The sequence below is a fragment of the Ailuropoda melanoleuca genome, chromosome 1, assembly GCF_002007445.2.
Source record: "Ailuropoda melanoleuca isolate Jingjing chromosome 1, ASM200744v2, whole genome shotgun sequence".
NCBI classification, from domain to species: Eukaryota; Metazoa; Chordata; class Mammalia; order Carnivora; family Ursidae; genus Ailuropoda; species Ailuropoda melanoleuca.
In genome coordinates this window covers 207,513,190-207,534,418 of record NC_048218.1, presented here as the reverse complement: position 1 = coordinate 207,534,418, position 21,229 = coordinate 207,513,190, and the positions used below count along the sequence as shown (strand labels likewise).

The following is a 21,229-nucleotide window of genomic DNA, read 5'->3' as shown; positions in this document are numbered from 1 at the left end:
GTTCTGTCTGTACTTGACTAACAAGCTGTGCATGTGTGTGTTTTCATAGAGGAGTTGCTCTACGGTTTATGTTACACATTTTTAACTTATCTGAGTCTTCCTTCAAGTAATTTTGTCACTGCAAACGTACTATAAGATGTGTATGCCAGTATACTTTCCTTTTTACTTTCCTGTGTTTTGAACTATTGTTGCCATACAGTTTATTTTGATTTTAATTTTTAAAAAAGATTTTATTTATTTATTAGAGAGCACAAGCAGGGGAGAGGCAGAGTGAGAGAAAAAGGGAGAAGCAGACTCTCCGCTGAGCAGGGAGCCTGATGTGGGGCTCAATCCCAGGCCCCTTGGATCACGACCTGAAGTGAAGGCAGATGCTTAGCCAACTGAGCCACCCAGGCACTGCCTGTTGCCATATAGTTTAATTATATATATATATTATGTACTCTGGAATAAATTATAGTTTTTGCTTTAAGCAGCTAGTTAACTTTTAAGAAGATTAAAAATGAGAAAAAGGTCTTTTATATTTACTCACATACTTACCATTTCCACCAGTTTTTATTCCTTTGCATACCGATATCTTTTTTTTTTTTTTAATTTATTTATTCAACAGAGATAGAGACAGCCAGTGAGAGAGGGAACACAAGCAGGGGGAGTGGGAGAGGAAGAAGCAGGCTCATAGTGGAGGAGCCTGATGTGGGGCTCGATCCCATAACGCCGGGATCACGCCCTGAGCCGAAGGCAGACGCTTAACCGCTGTGTCACCCAGGCGCCCCTACATACCGATATCTTGATCCAGGTTTTTATTAACTGTCATTTTCCTTTTGTCTGAAGAATTTCGTTAATATGTCTTATAATGAAGGTTTGTTGAAGAATTTTTTTGAAAAAGCTTTTACATTACTTTTGTTATTGAAGGATGCTTTTTGCTGCATGTTTTAAGGTTTACGGGTGGTTTTTTTCCCTTTAATTTTTCTCCAAGCACTTCAATTATGTTATTTCACTGTCTTCCGGCTTACATAATTTCACATGAGAAGTTTGTAGTCACTCTAATTTTTCTTACCCAGTAAGTAATATATCTTATCCTTGGCTGCTTTTAAGATTTTCTTTTATCACTCTATTTCAGCAGATTGACTATAAAGTTACTGTTATGTGTGTGTGTGTATGTGTGTGAGTGATTTTGTTGTGCTTCTTGGATCTGATATAGTTTGCAAGATTTACAGCTGTATTTCACTAAACATACATGTATTTTTGTTTGCTTCCCTCCAACTCAAACCTGATGTGTTAGATTGGTTGCTGTTGTTCCAAAGGGCTCTGTAGCTGTGTTTGTCTTTTTTCACTTTGTCTTTTATGTTGGGTAGCTGTTGTATCTTTAACGTCAGTCATCTTTTCTTTTGCCATTTCTGTCAGATGTTAATCACGGAAAGTGAAAATTTTATTTGAGTTTTTTTTGTTACCGTGAGTTCCATTTTTAACATTTTTTACTATCTTCCATTTCTCTCCTCACATTCATTTTCCATGTCTCCACAGGAGACATATTGATAATAGCTGATTTAATGTCCATGCTTGTCCCTTCTATGTCTCTGTTGTTTTCTGGTCCTTGATTTTTTTTCCTGGTCAATACTCACATTTTCCTACTTTTCTGTATAGTTTGTAAATTTTTATTGGATGCCATACTTTGTGATTTTTTTGTTGAAAGCTAGATTTTGTTGTAGTACTTTAACAAATGCTGTGTGTGTGTGTGTGTGTGTGTGTGTTTGCCTGTTAGTTGTGGAAAATTTTGATTCCGTTGAGGCTTATTTGTGAACTCTTTTAGGGATGGTCTAGAAGATAAGTTGTTGTAGAGTTCATTTAGACTACTTTTAAAGTCATGTTCTATTCTAGTCTGTTCTGCATGTGTTAATATAGTCAATGAGTTCTTGGCACTCTGGCTAGAGGGAACAGGACTGATTCCTAGCTCTGGGAGCTTTGGGACTTGTTTGTATTACAGCTGTGCAGTAATTGTTCTTTCCTTGGAACTTGTTCTTGTCCAGCCTTTTGGGTTTTATACCACTTTATACAGATTGGTATTCAGATAAAAACTTAAGGGTACCCTTAGGCAGATGTCTGTACAACTCCCTCCCCTTGTGCACTTTCTCTCATAGTTTCTAGCCTCCTGAATTGATGGTTTCTGTGTCCTCATTTCAGTACAGTTCCCAGTCTTTGAGTTCCCCTATTTGTGCTACAGTTTGTAAATTAATTCTGTGCAGAGAGCCTTTGTGATGGTAGGGTTCACCTTGTTTGTTTCCTATTGCCCAGGGATTACAGTCCTGTCCTTGACTTTTAGTTAATGTCAAATAATGGATGTTTCTTATATTTTGTCTGGTGTTCTAGTTGTTTATGGCTGGAGAGTAATTTGAACCTCCTCCTTACTCTTATTGGCTTTAAATAGAAGTCTATATTATTTTAGGAACTCAAATTAGCTTTAAATTATAATATTAATATGGAACATTGGATTTTTGGTGGAAAATTTTCTCGAATTGTTAGTGGTATTATTTTACTTCAAATTTCCTTGCAGCAGAATGAATCAGAACTAAAATGAAAGGTTAAGAGAAACAAAAGAAAAAGAGAAGAAGGAATAAAAGTCAAAGAAAGATTGAAATAAATAATTTTTAGGTTGCCATTTGTAATTAGACTTCAAAGTTCTATTAAAAATCCAAATTGGGAACATCTGAATGCAATATGGAAATGTAAAATGTATACATCTATTTTTACTGATATGGGTTTCACAAAGTATGACTGTTATCTTTTGCATTCAGAAAAAAATAAATTCAGCATGTGATTAGTCAGAACAATCATATATACCAGAAGCCAGTGAGCAGCAATAAAAAGATGAGAATGAACTGTGGGAAATTTTAAAATGACATGATATTGATAAGTTGGTCCATTGAGCAGAAGGAAAAGAATTCTGATGGATTGATGAATGTAAAAAACGTGCCTTATTGGTGCCAAAACCAGGAATTAAGAGGAATAAGAAGGAAAAGAAGCAAAGCAAAAATTAAAAATTTCTTTTTGAGGAATATAGACAACTGATACACATGCACACATCCCCCACTCCCCCCACCTTTAGATAAAATAAATTTGAAATAACACCAATTGTGCCAAAAAACAATAAGTTGTCAAGGGTCAGGATAGTAGAGAAGGAAAAAAAAAACATAAAACAGAGCAACTAAACACTGGCTTGGAAGATTAAATGACAAAGCCAGCTAGGTCATACATGTTCCCCTTTCTTTAGCAGTAAGTGTTTGTAATCATGAAGAATCATAAAAGATTTAAAGTAAATTCTGCCTCCATAATATCTCTTGAATTAATTTTCTTATTCTCAGTTCCATTGTAGCAGTCCTATTAGAATTATTTCAAGAATTTCCAGTCTCTGTGGACATAGTCCTTATATTGGTCTATAGGTTTCTAAAAAAATTGATATTAAAAAAAATTCTTTGGCCTCATATCTCCTTACTGCCCCTCTCACTCACTCTGTTCCAGCCACAGTGTATTTTTCAACACTGGAAACACTGTTCTTCCAACACGCATATATACTCATAAGTTTGCATTTGCTGTTCCTTCTACTGTAGTGCACCTTTTCCAGATATCTGCATGGTGTGGTTTCTCTTGTACTTCAGATTTCTACTGAAATGTCCCCTTACTTATATACAATTTATTTTGTAAAGTTTATTTTATAAGTATCTTACTTAAAATGATAGTCCCTCATCCTTCCTTTTTTCCATTCATTTGTATTTTCTTGATGTTGTATGTGTTTTATTTGTTTACAAGAGTAACAGATATTTCTTCTCACTAGAATGTAGTTTAGTGAAGGCAGAGATTTTGTTGTTTACCTGTATCCTGTTTTAACAGAGCTACACACACAGGAGAATTGACCCAGTCATCCAATGATACTTGTTAAATATGTTGTCCAAGTAATTGCTTAAAATGTTTCTTATTATATTTCATCTCAGTTTCTGAGAGTGAGATGTGAAAATTTCTTGTGATTGTGTGAATCTATCACTTCGTCGTTCTGTAAATGTTTGCTTTTTATACAATTTGAGTAGTTTTGTTGAGTTTTCCTGGTAAATTAATCTTTTTATCATTAAATAATGTCAGCCAAGTTTAAGCCATTTATATTTACTGTGAAAACTTGTATTTTTATTTAATTTTTTAACATTTTTATTTTTCTGTGTATTATGTATTTTTTACTTTCCTTTTTGCCTGTTGTATTAGTCAGACTTTACTCATCTCATCCGTTCTTTCCCCTTTGATTGCTTTAAAGTTTTCTTTTCTTTTATTTTTTTTTTTAATTTTTTTTTTTTTAAAGATTTTTATTTATTTGACAGAGACAGAGACAGCCAGAGAGAGAGGGAACACAAGCAGGGGGAGTGGGAGAGGAAGAAGCAGGCTCATAGCAGAGGAGTGATGTGGGGCTCGATCCCGTAACGCCGGGATCACGCCCTGAGCTGAAGGCAGACACTTAACCGCTGTGCCACCCAGGTGCCCCTAAAGTTTTCTTTTAAATTTAAACATAACTACTTAATCCTGAAAATAATTATCCTCTCCCTTTTTCCATGAGTAGTACAATCCTTGGAATGCTTAAACCCCATCAGTCTGTGTAGTCTCTTACTCAGTTCTGTCTCTTTCCCCTTTGCTCATGAAGTTTGAAACAATGCTGTTTTTTCTCTTTGGTCGACTATGTTATATTGACTAATTTCTCATATGAAATCATACTTGCATGTTGATGATATTTACTAGTATTTTACTTAGATTTTTTTTTATTGACAAATTTTTTTTTCAACCATAGTTTTTGGATATATTTGTTAGGATTTTGGTTCAGGTGTTTTCAAGTTCTTTGGGGGTAGGGGTGACTTGACAATGTGCAATAAATAGTTCATATATAGAACTACTTAGACTCTGATTGCTTCAACTTCAGAAAATTCTTATGTTACATTTCCTTTTTTGGTTTTGATTAATATTTAATTAAATTTAAGAAAGACTTAAATAAATTTTCTATTGTTTAAAAAAGCTTTTTGATTTTTTCATATTATTGATCCTTTATTATTTTCTGCCCTCAGTGTTTTTCAGTTCAAATACTGAGTTTGTGTCTTTTTGAGTAATAAAATAATTTAAAGCTCTGAAATTACCTGAGTACTACCGTCAATTTCTAAATTTTTAGAATATGTAATTTCCTGTTTTTTCTTATGTGTTCAGAAATTTTTGTTGTTGTTTAACTCATTTCTATCCTTAATTTTTGAGATAGCACAAAATTTAAAGGCATTAGTGTTTTTTGTTTTTTTTAAATTGCTTTGGGTCAAAGAACCTTACCTACCACAACTCTTTACTGAAGTGAGTTTCATAAGTTAAATTGCATTACATTTGTAAGATGTGTGATTAGATTATGTTCAATATTTACAAAAATTTTTTTGAGTGGTTTACAAGGATATGCATCACTTCCATGTATGGAAGTGTTTTAAAAATACACTCGTCTGGGGGCGCCTGGGTGGCTCAGTCGTTAAGCTTCTGCCTTCAGCTCAGGGTGTGATCCCGGAGTCCTGGGATCAAGCCCCACATCAGGCTTCTCCGCTGGGAGCCTGCTTCTTCCTCTCCCACTCCCCCTGCCTGTGTTCCCTCTCTCGCTGGCTGTCTCTCTCTGTGACAAATATATAAATAAAATCTTTTAAAAAAAATAAAAATACACTCATCTGGGCATCATTCCTCAATTTCACTAGATATAGAGATATAACCTGGTGTGTGAATTTTGCCAAGAACCCATTAGGTGCTTAAAAATCACTGCTATAAACAGAGGGTCATCTCAAGGTCAGCTCAAAAGAGACAGAGTCTAATATAAAGAATACTTAAAAAAATAAGTTATGATGACAAAATATATTAATCCTGGCCTGTCTTCACATTCAATGTATAAGTAAGGTCTGGGTTTGAGGAAAAAATGACTCTAAAATGTGATATTTACTATTTGATATGGTAAAATGTAGTAAAAATTGCCTAAATTATTTTATTATGTATACCTTCAACTTCTTTATGTTAAGTATAACTGTAATCCTTAAAATTTAACATTTAACTCTATGTATTTCTATGTAGGCCTCGAAGTAGAGGAAAAACTGCAGTGGAAGATGAGGACAGCATGGATGGGCTGGAGACAACAGAAACAGAAAATATTGTGGAAACAGGTATCGAACTTAACAGATTTTTAAAAATGTACCTCATTACATTTGTCTATAGACTGAGTTCTAAAATCTCCATCTGCTGAAATAGTTTGATAGGCTATGACACAGTGAAAAAATTTAGTTCTCTCTCTCTCTCTCTTTTTTCCCTACAGCCCTGATTTAGTGGAAAGTATTTAATATCTGTAGAGAAATGTTTTATTAAAGCAAAATTAAAACTGGGATGAATAGTTAATATGTTCAGGCTGTTAATGTGATAACTTACAGTATATTTCTGCTTATGAAGCATCCAGCGTTTGTTTGAAGCTGATTGTTTTAGTATGCGTGTGAGGGGAAAAAAATACGTTCTATTAAAGAATAATATTGTGAAATGCTGAGTTAAACTAGACCAAATGCTTTCTGGTCTGCTGGACATTTAGGTGCCTTAAATAAGCTAATGTATATTGTGTATCTGCAAAAGGAAGATAGAATAGGTTACCCAAAGTCATTTCCAAAATTTATAAAGTTAGTCATTTAAGTTGTCAAAGGGATGAAATTTCATACTGTATTCAGAGAGTATCTGTGTGAGATGGTCTCTCATGGGCAATGTTTTGTTTTGTTTTGTTTTGTTTTTAAAAGATTTTGCTTATTTATTTGACAGAGATAGAGACAGCCAGTGAGAGAGGGAACACAAGCCCGGGGAGTGGGAGAGGAAGAAGCAGGCTCATAGCAGAGGAGCCTGACGTGGGGCTCGATCCCATAACGCCGGGATCACACCCTGAGCCGAAGGCAGATGCTTAACCGCTGTGCCACCCAGGCGCCCCATGGGCAATGTTTTTTTAACAGTTGTTGGATAGAGTTTAGATATAGTGATAGGCTTTTTCTCTGAAGTTGAATGTCCTCTTTTTGTTGCTTACAGAATGTCATACAGTTTTTAGAGAAGAGTTAGAAATTGCTGTATCTTGAAATACGGTTTTCCATAAAATACTTTTAGTTGTCAATGTGTTGCAGCTAGATGTCTGTAATTCTTGGAAAGCCTTCGAATATTCTCTAATTCTCATCCCACTCTTCAGTAGGGTCTTGGTAGGTAGAGTAATAACTGAAGGTTGGATTGAAGAATTCTACCTCTTGCTGTTTTGCTGCAAATTGATTACCACATTATTTTAAACTTGAATTTATGTAAATTCTGCAATAGTCATTTTTCATGATTTCTTTTCCTTAAGTTTTTTCTGTACTATATACTGTTATTTTCTAGTGAAAGGTTTTTTTTGAAGTTTCAAGTGACATTTTTCAACATAATGGTTACTTACAGGTAACAGTGCTGCCAGACTGTACCCCAGGCCCCTTTTTTGCACTTACCAATAGTCTTCCTGAGTACTTTCCCTCTTTCTCTGAAGATTTAGCACCTGCCTTCCTATTTTCCTTTGTTTCTCCCATTGTGATGTTAATAGTCTATTCAGTATCTGGACCTCTTGGCTCCTTGATTTCTCAACATTGTGATTCTCCAGCCTACCTCATCCTGTCCATCTAGTGGACATATGTGATCAGCCTGTCATTGTCTCACTTGCTATGACAATTGCTGTTTCACTTCCAGAATCTTGGCATCAACCGTCCTACTCTCTGACTACTACCTCTTCTTTTTCCAGCTCATTTTCTCCTAGTCTTAGCATTGTAATAATTCTTGAACCATACTGAGTCCTCCAATCCAGTGATCTTAGTGATGGGGTTGTTACATCCTCTACTATCTCAGAGTCTGTGACCCATTGTTGGAGTCCTTCTCTTATTCACCTTTCACTCCTTTACCATTGTCCAACTGTTTTGTTTTTATTACAAAACCCAGATTCTGCAGTATGGCAGCTGATAATGGGTAGTGAAAACCGTAACCTTGCTAATTGGTTTCATTTTAAATTTATGACCTCAAATCTCAAGTGGATAGTATTGCTACTCTACACTCATTCTACTTTTATGTAGAAATTTCCTCTCCCATTATCAGTGATGATTCTTTCACCACCTTCTCTTCTCTCTTCAAATTTCCAACACTTCCTGTTTTTCATTCTGCAGTTATTGATGATCTTGCTTATTCCAATGAAAAAAAGAAAACATAGAAGCAACCAGGAAAGAAATTCTACATTCACCCACCATCAAATCTTCTTTCCTGCTTGCAGCTCCTCCCACATATTTACCTTCCCTACTGTTAAAATGGGATGAAAAGTCTCTGGTTATCAAAGGCCAGCTCTTCTGCTTGTGTCCTGGATGCTTTCTCTTCATCTCTTAGGGACTTTGCACCTTCAGTTTTCCTGGGTTTCTTGCACCATGCATTTCCTGTCTCAGTGAATGATTTTCATCAGCATTTGGACATGCAGTGTTACCTTTCTTTAACACAGTCACCTTCTCTTGATAAGACATCCCTTTTCAGCTACTGTATTGCTTTTTTGCTCACCTTTATAGGAAAAATCCTTGAAAGAGTTGTCTATACTCATGGCTGCAGCTTATTTTTGCCAAAATGCCATTTTCTCATGAACCTCATGAGAGGTTCTCATGAACCTCCTCCCAAGTCGGGCTTTCTTCCTCCCACTCCACTAAAATCATTTTGTCTGTGTCACCCGTGATCTCATATTGCCACAACCAGCTTTTAGTCTGTGTTGGCCTTAACTATTCAGTATCGTTTCACACAGCTAACCACTTTCAGTAGTGACAGTTTATTATTTTTTTACTTGATTTTCAGGACACCACATGCTCTTGGTTTTTTCCTACGTCACTGGTGTCTTTTCATTCTCTTTTGCTCATTTTTAGTTTAGTTGCTTTAAATATTATATATGTACTGGTGACTTCAAAAATTATAGTACTAGCTCTTTTCTTGCTTTGAGCACAACCTATATCTTTAGCTTTCTTCTTAACATTTACTCTCATATGTCTAAAGAGGATCTCAAATTTAATGTGTCTTCTGTGGCACTATTTTTTGTTATCCTGAAACTTCTTTTCCAGTGTTTCCACCTCATTAAATGACATCATCATTTTTCAGGCCGAAAATATGGAGCCCCTTGGAAAATCTTTTGGGCTTTACCTTCTCTGTATATCCTGTTTCAGACACTTTTCATCTCCTTTACTAATGTCATTCCACTGCTTTCCACCACCACTCTTTGTGAGGACTACTGCAACAGCTTCCTCTCTCCATGCATTTGCTCTTTATCCTAGCCTTGTTGTCCCCAATAGCCAGGGATCTTTTCAAACCAAGCTAAGAGTCTTATTTCCCTCTGTCAACCATCTAAAGCCTCCAGTGATGCTTAAAATAAAATCCAAAGTCCATACCATGATCTTCAAAGTATATTAATCTGACTTTGGCTGCCTGTCCACATTTTCTACTCTTCCCCTTGCTCACTGGGCTCCAGCTATCCTATTTGCTACTCACAGAGTCCACTAATCACGTTCTTTTATAAGGCTTTTGCACTTTTCATACGCTTTGTTTAGAACCCCTGCTCCCAGATAGTCATATTGCTTATTCTCTTAATTCATTCAGGTCTCCACTCATTTGCCTCTCCTCAGACAGGCCTTTCTCAACCAGTTTGTCTAACCCTTGTAACTCTACCCTTTTTTCCTTTTTTTCCTAGTATTTAAACAGGTATGACATCGTATTACATATTTGTTTATTATGTAATAATAAACACTAGACTGCAAGCTTCATGAGGTTAGGGATTTGTCTTGTTCACTGATTTATTCCCACTGCCTAGAATACTTCCAGACACATGACAGGCTTCAGTTCACTAACTGAAGAAGTATTACATTCTTACAGTTTCTTTCTTTCTTTTCTTTTCTTTTTTTTTTTTTTTTGTATTTTCTAAGCTACTGCTGTCCTTGGAACATCACCACAAAACTAAAGTTGTGACATTTAACTTTTTCTTATGTGATGAGTAATTAGCCCCAAAATGGACTTTCTTCTCATACTATCCCTTAAGAGGTATCAAGGTAAATAAACGTTTAGTGAAAGGTTTTAACGGGAGCGGGATATTTTTCTTATTCTGGACTTTTATACTAAAATTAAATAAAATCAAGTGAGTTAGTCTTTGCTCTTTGTCCTTGGAGAGACCTTCATTCAGTTGTTTTAGTGAACATGTAGGGCAAGGAGAATAGTAAAGAAAAGAATAGAGAACAGCTGTTAAAAGTACTAAGTGACAGAGGCGCTTGGTTGGCTCTGTCAGAGCATGTGACTCTTGATCTTGGGGTCCTGCGTTCAAGCGCCACGTTGGGTGTAGAGATTATTTAAATAAATAAAACTTAAAAAGAAATCTATAAAGTTGCAAATAAACCCAAGCAAAGATAAGAGTTCCATACATTTGTAGTCAGCTTAAAAGTGCACTTGAGTTGGCTGCAAGGTTTTAACATGTGCATGTCTCAATGTCCAAGGTTTATTGGAAGGTCTCTTATATCTGTAAATTTTGTGCCTTGATACATTTGTTTAATGATTTATAGTAATGTAAGAATATTTATTAAAATGAGTATAGAGGGTTTGTGTGTGTGTGTTGGGGGGGGTGTGTATGTGGTGGGAAAGTGGCCATTGGGAAAATCACAAGAAATTTCACAGATCAGTTTTTTAAAAATTTAAATTCAATTAATTAACATATAATGTATTATTAGTTTCAGAGGTAGAGGTCAGTGCAGTTTGGATGTTTTTACGGTAAGAAAATCCTATGGTTTTTTGGAGGTGGTGGCAGTTACTTGTCTGTGTTTTTTCGTATACAAATAAATTCAACTCAAATGAAGTGTAAGTTAAGAGAAATTCCACTTTTCTTTGAGAATCATTGTATAATCAGGGCTTTGCAAACTTCTTTTGGTTAATTATAATTGGTTAATTATGATTTAGCTAATTATAATTAAAAGTTTCTTTTGACTGTTGCGGTCGTTTGGCCAGTAGGAGTCTCTTTTCAGCTGGCTTCTAAGTCCTTTGTAATAGTATCTCAAAATGTTTCAAAGCTCATTGCTCTTTGGCAACAGCATTTTTCAGGCCCATCTTTAATTTTCTCTACCCCAGGATATGAAATTGACTATTCTCTAAGGACTCCTAGTTCTTTTTTGTGGAGAATAGTATTAGAGATAAAAAACTAGGCTCTAAGGATGCATATTACATTGTTTTATTGAGAATTAATTATGTTAGTCCATTTTAGTGATATATTAGCTATTGCATAGATGTGAGAGTGTATTCATGGGTTTATAAATTCTTGTTCACATTAATAGTTTCAGTTACCTCTAGCATAATTTTTTTTTAATAGACTTTAGTTTTTAGAGAAGTTTTAGGTTCACAGCAAAATTGAGTGGAAGACACAGATTTTCCTGTATGCCTCTTGCCCTTTCATATGTATAGCTTTCCCCATTGTCAGCATCCCCCACAGCATGGTATATTTGTTATAGTTGATGAAACTTCAGTGACATGCCATTATCACCCTAAGTCCATAGTTTACATTTTGGTTCACTCTTGGTGTTGTATATTCTATGAGTTTGAATAGGTGTGAAATGATATGTATCCATCATATTATCACAGAGTGTTCTCACTCTCCTAAAACCTCTGTGTTCCACCTATTTATACCTCCCTCTCCTTTAATCCAAGACAACCACTGATCTTTTTACTGTCTCCATAGTTTTGCCTTTTCCAGAATGTCATACATTTGGAATCATACAGTATGTAGTCCTTCCAGATTGGCTTCTTTCACTTAGTAATACACATTAAAATTTTCTTTGCATTTTTCCATAACTTGAGAACTCCTTTCTTTTTAGCACTAAGTAGTATTCCATTGTTGGGATATACCACAGTTTGTTTATCCATTCCTCTCCTAAAGGACATCTTGGTTCCTTCCAAGTTTTGTTAGTTATGAATAAAACTGATGTAAACATCCACATGCAGGTTTTGTCTCTACATAAGTTTTCAGTTCCATAAATTTCAACTTCTTTGGGTAAATACCAAGGAGAATGATTGCTGGATCATGTGGTAAGAGTATATTTAGTTTAATAAGAAAGCGCCAAACTGTCTTCCAGAGTGGCTGCACCGTCTTGCATTGCCACCAGCAGTCAGTGAGAGTTCTTTTGGCTCCACGTCCTTAGGAGCATTTGGTGTTGTCAGTGTTCGTGATTTTGGCCATTCTAATAAGTGTGTAATAGTATGTCATTATTTTAGTTTACATTTCCCTGATAACATATCATGTGGAACATCTTTTTGTGTGGTTATTTGCCATCTGTGTATCTTTGGTGAGGTGTCTGTTATATTATGAATCCGTTTTTAATTCAGGTTTTTAGTTTTTCTTATGGTTGAGTTTTAAGAGTTCTGTGTATATTTTGGATAACAGTCCTTTATCAGATGTGTCTTTTGGAAATATTTTCTCCCAGCTTATGTTTTTATTCTGTTGACAATGTTTTAAGCAGAGTAGAAATTTTTACTTTTAATGAAGTCCAGTTTATCAGTTGTTTCTTTCATGTATCATGACTTTGGTGTATATCTAAAGTCACAGCTACACCCAAGCTCATCTAGATTTTCTCCTAAGTTTTAAGAATTTTATAGTTTTGCATTTTACATTTACTTTGTTAACTTCTGTGAGGAGGTATGGTCTGTGTCTAGATTGATTTTTGTGTGCATGTGTGCATGTTCAGTTCCAGCATCATTTGTTCAAAAAGACCATTTTTTTCTCCATTGTATTTCCTTTGTGTCTTGTTTCAGTGACCAGGTTAAGTATTTATTTGGATTTATTTCTGGCTTCTTTATACCATACAATTGATCTGTTTATTCTTTTGCCAAAATTATACTGTCTTGATTACTGTAGTTATATAATAAATGTTGAAGTCAGTTCTTCAGCTTTGTTTTTCTCCTTCAATATTTTGTTAACTAGGGGCATCTGGGTGGCTCAGCTGGTTAAGTGACTGCCTTCGGCCCAGGTCATGATCCCAGGGTCCTGGGATCGAGCCCCACATCTGGCTCCCTGCTCAGAGGGGAGCCAGTGCTTCTCCCTCTCCCTCTGCCTGCTGCTCCCCCTGCTTGTGCTCACTGTCTCTCTGTAAAATAAATAAATAAAATCCTTTAAAATATATATATTTTGTTAACTAGTCTGGGTCTTTTCTTTCTCCATAAAATTTTTGGAATCAGTTTGTTGATGTCCACAAAATAACTTGTTGGGATTTTGGATTAGGATTGCATTGAATCTATAATTAAAATTAGGAGGAACAAATGTCTTGGCAATATTGAGTCTTCCAATCCATGAACGTGAAATATCTCTCCATTTATTAGTTCTTCTTTGATTTCCTTCATTAGGGTTTTGTAGTTTTTATTATATAGATCTTATGTGTATTTTGTTAGACTTATACATAAGTGTTTGATTTTTGGGAAATGCTAATGTAAATGGTGTATAAAAAATTCATATTCTACTTGTTCATTGCTGGTATATTGGGAAATGATTGACTTTGTATATTAACCTTGTTTTTTGCAGCCTTTCTATAATTGCCTTAGTTCCAGGGTTTTTTGTTTTTGTATCTCCTTTTGGATTTTCTACATAGATGATCATGACATCTGTGAACAAAGACAGTTTTATTTCTTCCTTTCCAATCAGTATACCTTTTATTTCCTGTTCTGGCCTTATTACAATAACTGGAAGAACTTCTTTTACAAAGATGAAAAGGAGTGGTGAAAGGGTAACATCCTTGCCTTATTTCTGATCTTAGTGGGAAAGCTTCTAGTTTCTCACCATTAAATATGATGTTGACTGTAGGGGCTTTTTTGTAGATTTTTTTCTTTTCTTTTCTTTTCTTTTCTTTTCTTTTCTTTTCTTTTCTTTTCTTTTCTTTCTTTTCTTTTTTCTTTCTAGATTTTATTTATTTATTTGACAGAAAGAGACAGCCAGTGAGAGAGGGAACACAAGCAGGGGGAGTGGGAGAGGAAGAAGCAGGCTCCCAGTAGAGCAGGGAGCCTGATGTGGGTCTCAATCCCAGGACCCTGGGATCATGTCCTGAGCTGGAGGCAGACGCTTAACGACTGAGCCACCCAGGTGCCCCCTTTTTGTAGATATTCTTTATCAAGTTAAGGAAGTTCTAGTTTACTGAGAGTAGTTTTTATTATGAATGGGTATTGGGTTTTGTCAGTACTTTTTTTTGCATCTACGAATAGGATTATGTGATTTTTCTTTTTTAGCCTATCAATGCAATGGATTACATTAATAAATTTTCAGATGTTGAACAAGTCTTGCATACATGGGATAAATCCTGCTTGGTCATGGTGTATAATTTTTTTAATACATTTTTAGATTGACTTTGCTAATATTTTGCTGAGGATTTTTACATTTATGTTCTTGAGAGAAACTCGTCTGTAGTTTTGTTGTTTTGTTTGTTTTCTTGTCATGTCTTTGTTTTTTGGCATTAGGCTAATGCTGTTCTCATAGAGTGAGTTAGGAAGTATTCCCTCTGCATCTGTCTTGCAGAAGAGATTGTAGAGAATTAGTATAATATCTTCCTTAAGTGTTTGGTAGAATTCACCAGGGAAGCCATCTGGGCCAGGTGCTTTCTGTTCTAGAAGGTTATTAATAATTGACTCAACTTCTTTAACAGGTATAGGTGTATTCAGAACGTCTCCTTCTTCTTGTGGTGAGTGCTGGCAACTTGTCTTCTTCTTTTTAATTAAATTTTTTTTTTTAAGAGGGAGTGAGCACAATCATGGGGAGGGACAGAGGGGTAGAGAGAGAAAATCTCAAGCAGGCTCCATGCTCAGTGTGGAGCCTGATGTGAGCTTGACCTTACAACCCTGAAATCATGACCTGAGCTGAAATCAAGAGTCGGACCCTTAGCCAACTTAGCCACCCAGATGCCCCTGCAGATTGTGTCTTTCAAAGAAGTTAGAGGTTATCAAATTTGTGGGCATAGAATTGTTCACTGTATTCCTTTATTGTCCTTTTAATGTCCATAGCACCTGTAGTGATGTCTCTTCTTTAATTTCTGATATTAATATTGTGTTCTTGCCCCCCTCCTTTTTTTCCAATAAGCCTGGCTAGAGGCTTATCTATTTTATCGATCTTTTCAAAGCAGCAGCTTTGGTTTCATTATTTTTCTTTATTGATTTCCTGTTTTAAATTTCATTGATTTCTGCTATAATTTTTGTAATTTTTTTTCCTGCTTACTTTGAATTTAATTAGCTTTTCTTTTTGTAGTTTGGTTGCTTTTAGATCTTCTTTTCTAATCTATACATTCTATGGATAAATTTCACTCAAAGCCCTGCTTTTGTTGTGTCTAACAAATTTTGATAAGTTGTGTTTTCATTATCATTTAGTTCAAAATATTTAAAAATGTCTCTTGAAATTTCTTATTTGATCCATGTGTTATTTAGAAGTGTGTTGTTTAGGGGTACCTGGCTGGCTCAGTAGGTAGAGAATGTGACTCTTGATCTTGGGTTGTGAATTAAAACTGCTCATTGGGCATGGAGCCTATTTAATAAATAAATTAAAAAGAAAAAAGTGTTTAATCTCCAAATACTTTGGAATTTTCTGACTTTCTATTACCGATTTCTAGTTTAATTTCGTTGTGGTCTGAGGGCAGACATTGTATGATTTCTATTATTTTAAATTTGTTTTATGGCCTGGAATGTAGTCTTTTGGTGAATGTTCTATGTAATCTGAAGAAGAATGTGTATTCTGCTGTTGTTGGATGAAGTAATCTATAGATGTCCGTTTTATCCAGTTGATTGATAGTGATGTTGGGTTCAACCATGTCTGTAGTAATTGTCTGCTTGCTGGATCTATATTTTTGATAGATGGGTGTTAACATCCCCCTATGTAATAGTGGATTCATTTATTTTTCTCTGTGGTTCTATCAGTTTTGCCTCATGTATTTTGACACTCTTGTTAGGTGCGTATGTGTAAAACATTATTAGGTCTTCATGGAGAATTGACCCCTTTATCGTTAGGTAATGGCACTTTTTGTCCCTGATAACTTTACTTGACATGGTCTGAAATTAATATAACTTCTCCAGCTTACTTTTGATTTGCAATCTACTCTTAGCAAATTTCTAGTATTCAGCTCAATATTATTGACTATAGCCATCATTGTCAATACACTAGATCTCTAATTTATTATTTATCCTATGTAACTGCAACTTTGTGTTTTTTGGTCAATATCTCCCCGTCTCCATTCCTCTCCCCCAGCCCCCAGTAGGTACCATTGTACTCTGACCAATTTTACACTTTTTATTAGAATTTTGACTTGATTTGTTAGTCTCTCTTGGCTATACAGATTTTTCAGTTTGACTAGAGGGAACTTGTCTCAGATTATCCCTGATAATCCATTCTCAAGAATCTAAAGGGTCAGTGAGCATTTGCTTGAATCCTTCCTTCCATATTTTAATTAACATTACATTAAGTGACACCTTCAGACTACATTGTCAACAGTTTTATTCAGAGTTCTTACTTCATACTAGACTTGAGGCTTGCCCAGGGAACCTCATTTCTTGCGAATAAAGAATATATTCAAACTGAGTGCATGCTTGTGTCTTGGCTTTCACTTTGTGTAGGTCAATCTCTCAATTACCCAAGTCTTTTTATAAGTCTTTGTGAATACCTACCCTACCCCCCATTTTCAGACGTTCTGCCTTGGTCATTAGACTTCACTAAGCCTGTTTCTCTAGAGCTTTCACATATCTAGAAGTGTTTGTACCTTACTTCAGTGGGGAGAGATTTTTAGTGGATATTGCATTTTACCTGTAAGTCTAGATAAGGTATTTAAATTTTATTTCTGAACAAGTCTAGTAAATCTGGAAGCAAAGCTTACTAAAAACCCTGAGCAGTTTTTGTTTGTTTGGCTTTGTTTTGCTTTTTTCATTACCTCCAAAACTCCTTTGTGCTCTCTCTTTATTTTTATTTTTAAGATATATTTATTTGAGAGAGGGAGAGAGAGTAGGAGTGAGGGGAGGGACAGAGGAGAGTCTTAAGCACGCTCCATGCTGAGCCCACCGTGGGGCTTGAGCCCATGACCCTGAGATCACGACCTGATCCGAAACCAAGAGTCAGACGCTTAATTGTGCCACCTAGGCACCCCTGTGCTATCTCTTTAAAGTCACATCTTACCCCCCACCCCAAACCCTGACATCCACTGATTTGTTCTTGATCACTATAATTTTGCCTCTGAGAATGCCCTATAAATAAAATCGGGGCACCTGGCTGGCTCAGTCAGTAGAACATGTAACTAACTCTTGATCTTGGGGTTGTGAGTTTGAGCCCTATGTTGGGTGTAGAGACTACTTAAAAAAGTTTTAAAAATCTTAAAAAAAAATTCTAAATGAAATCATACAAAGTATACAAGATTATACTGTATATACTGTATATATATATATATATATATATATTAGACTGGTTTCTTTCATTCTGTTTAATATCTATGAGAGTCATCCGGGTTCTTACTATAAATATCAAAAAAGATTGTTCCTTTTTATTGCTGAGTGATACTACTGTATATATATGTACCACAATTTGTCATTTAACCATTCACTTGTTGAATGACATTTGGGTGATTTCCAGTTTTTGGCTATCCAAAAAACTATAAACAGTGTAGGTTTTTGTGTAGAAATAGGTCTTTATAAAGGTGTTAGTCTACCAATTTTATTATTTTTTTTGAAAACGATTTTAACCATTTTTTTCTTTTGTCTTTTCATATCACTTTTAGAATCAGCTTTTCTTTAAAAAAAAAAAATCCTGCTGGGATTTTAATTGAAATTTTGTTAAGCCTGTAGATCAGTCTGGGAAGAATTGACATCTTTACTATGTTGAGTCTTCCATTCCATGAACTTGGCCGTGTCTCTCCATTTGGGACTTCTCTGGTTTCTTTCACTGGTGTTTTATAATTTTTTAATATAGATCCTTTTCGTGTTTTCTTAAAATTACACTAATTATTTCAGTTATAAATGATATGTTTAAAAATGATTTCTGCTTGTACATTGCTAATGTATGAAAATATGATTTATTTTTGTATGTTTGCCTTGTTTTCTGCAATCTTGCTGAATTTCACTTACTTATATCAGGTTAGCTGTAGGAATTTTTGTGGATATCCTTTCTAACTTATGGAGTAAATGTTTACTTAATTAATTTTCATTACTTACTAACCCCCCCCCCCCAAAAAAAAGGAATTAAGCTGGTGTGTGTTTTAACATGATTTCTGGTGCTTTCCCTAGGTTTGGATAGTAATTATTTTTATTATTGCTTATTTTCTAAATGGTTTTCAGTTGTAGTTTTGGTCCTTCTTTTTGACTTATGAGGTATTTGAGAAAGTTTATAAAATTTCCAAGTATGTATATGGATTTTCTCTTATTTTTGTTACCAATTTCTTTTCTTTTCTTTTCTTTTCTTTTCTTTTCTTTTCTTTTCTTTTCTTTTCTTTCCTTTTCTTTTCCTTTTCTTTTCTTTTCTTTCTTTTTTTTAAAAAGATTTTATTTATTTATTTAGCAGAGAGAGACAGCCAGTAAGAGAGGGAACACAAGCAGGGGGAGTGGGAGAGGAAGAAGCAGGCTCCCAGCAGAGGACCCTGATGTGGGGCTCGATCCCAGGACCCTGGGATCACGCCCTGAGCCGAAGGCAGATGCTTAACGACTGAGCCACCCAGGCGCCCCACCAATTTCTAATTTTATTATATTGTACTGGTTTTATACACTTTGTACATTCTAGAATTTGAGATTTCTTGAAATCTTCATTGGTTTTAGAAAATTCTCAACTGTTACGTATTCCAGTACTGCTTTTGCCCCATTTTTTCTTTCTTCTAATTAAATGCTCATTAGACTGTATCACTGTTTTGTTGCCATTTACCTTCCTTTTTGTATTTTTAAATTCTCTTGTCCCTCTGTTCTTTATTTTAGACACATCACTCTAAATAGATGTTTTAGTTTACCTGTCTCCCTTTGGCATTGTCTAGTCTGCTGTTAGGCATATGAATTGAGTCCATTTATTATGTTTTAAAATTTCTTTACTATTATCTTTCAAATTTTAGCATCACTTTTTATGGTTTCTAGGTCCCTCCTGAAGATTTTAATGCCTGGTTTTATTTCAACATAGTAAATACAATTGGCTCGGAGTTCTTGTTTGATTATGCCAGTGTCTGGAGCCCTCGCTCTGTTTCCATTGTTTCTGCTCATTGCTCATGTTGTCTTGTCTTGTCTTATAACTGATTATCTGTGTTTGTGTACTGGACAATGTATTTGGCAGTTTATATATAGAAGTAAATTGATGTTTTTTTTCTTCCAAAGATAGTTTTTCTCTGATTTTTTTCCCCCCGGGTACGTACCTTTAAGGGCTCTAGTCATCTAGGACCACCTCAGTTGGGTTTCTGGCTATATTTTTTGTTCTGAGCATGCGATACAAAGCTGTGCAGCAATCCTTGCAAGCATTGGTTTATTTCTGGTTTCCTCTTACTCTTAATGTCCAGCCCTTTGGGGCTCCTGCCATTCTTGAGCCCACATTCCCTGGTGGTTGTTGACTTCTAGGACCATTCTCAAGTCTGTTGAAAGTCAAAACTGACACCCCCATGAGAAGTGCAGCCCTGAGTGCTGGGCTCAGTTTACTCACCCATCTCTCCATGAGCTTCCTCTGTAATTCGTCACTACCTTGTTAGGTTTTTTTGTTGCTTTTAAGACTTGTTTACTTTTAAAGTATTTCTCCCAGTATTTGTCTTCACGGAGGGTTGTTCCAAATTACCTAGTCTGCTGTTACTGGAAATAGATATTCTCTGGAGTTTTCTTTGAATCCTAATATGTGGCTTATGTAAATTTTTCTGGGCACTGAATGGGATGTATAGCCGCTTTTGTCCCCTTGCATGGTATATGAAACTTGATATCCATTTATTATATTTAGTCAGTCAGTATATTGTTATTAAAATAACATAAAATAACTCAGACTACAAGAAAGAAGGAAATCTATGGGTCATACACTGTCAGGTTCAGAGGTGAGATGGGTTTTAGTTGACTTAATTCAGGCTTACTCTTGTCACAAAGTGCCTAGTTCATTGCATCTCTCTGCCTTTTTCTTTTCCTTCTTTCTTTGTGTGTGTTTTTGTTTTTCTTTCTTTTTTTCTTTTTCTTTTTCTTTTTCTTTTTTAAATTAAGTCAGCATCATTCTGTGGCTGACTCCCCTTGATGGAAGATGGTTGCCTGAAGTCTTGGGTGCTATATTATTTCTTGTCCATATCAAAGCAGAGGGAGCATGTCAGCTAAACAGAATTCTGGGACCAGTTTATTTAGATCATATGTCTGTCTCTAACCCAGTCCGTTTCAAAAGTAAGGTAGTGTGTGGAATCCCAGTTTAATAGTCAGAGCTCACTCCTAGAGCTAGGAAGGGGAGCAAAATGATGGCTTCAAGGGGTGAGGCATAGAATGGATGCCAAAAAAGGCAACTGTGATGTCCGCTACATAGGCCGCACTTACAGATCATGTTGTAGAGATCTTCCATCTGCCTCTTTACTCTTTATCTGTTGCTTCTGTGAAGGACTGGGACAGGTGGGCAGCTCATTTTCTCTGCTGCTTTGATCTTCAGATTAAATCCACAGGTTTGGGGGGTGCCTGGGTGGCTCAGCAGTTAAGCGTCTGCCTTCAGCTCAGGGCGTGATCCCGGCGTTATGGGATCGAGCCCCACATCAGGCTCTTCTGCTATGAGCCTGCTTCTTCCTCTCCCACTCCCCCTGCTTGTGTTCCCTCTCTCGCTGGCTGTCTCTTTCTCCGTCGAATAAATAAATAAAATCTTAAAAAAAAAAATAAATCCACAGGTTTGGTCCTGCCTTTGTTTCAAGAATGTTTTCTTCCTTAGAATCTTTGAATGTTTTTTTCCATTCAATTTTCTTTGTCAAATAGTATTAAGTATTCATATTGTACGTGTTATGCACCTTCTTTTGTCACTTCTTCTGTTTTTAGATTTTTCTGTGTTTTCTGTGGTTCATCCTCCACATACTAACATCGTTTTCAGAATTGCTCTTGCTTCATGCAGGTCCTCTTGTTTGCAGTTCTGCAATTATTTTGTTTTCTTTAATTTCTTCACTTCAACTCACACTCTTCACACAGTTCAACTAAG

At 35.6% G+C, this 21,229-nt stretch overlaps 1 protein-coding gene across 1 annotated transcript in view; it reads left to right on the top strand.

Moving 5' to 3' along the window:
- KMT2C (lysine methyltransferase 2C) overlaps positions 1-21,229 on the top strand; it is a 200,504-nt gene that overhangs the window by 4,375 nt on the left and 174,900 nt on the right. Inside the window, exons 2-3 of the mRNA XM_034639824.1 lie at positions 6,112-6,200; positions 14,748-14,783. Coding sequence (XP_034495715.1) covers positions 6,155-6,200; positions 14,748-14,783 — 82 coding nt within the window. The 5' untranslated portion in view covers positions 6,112-6,154. The remainder of the gene's footprint in view (positions 1-6,111; positions 6,201-14,747; positions 14,784-21,229) is intronic.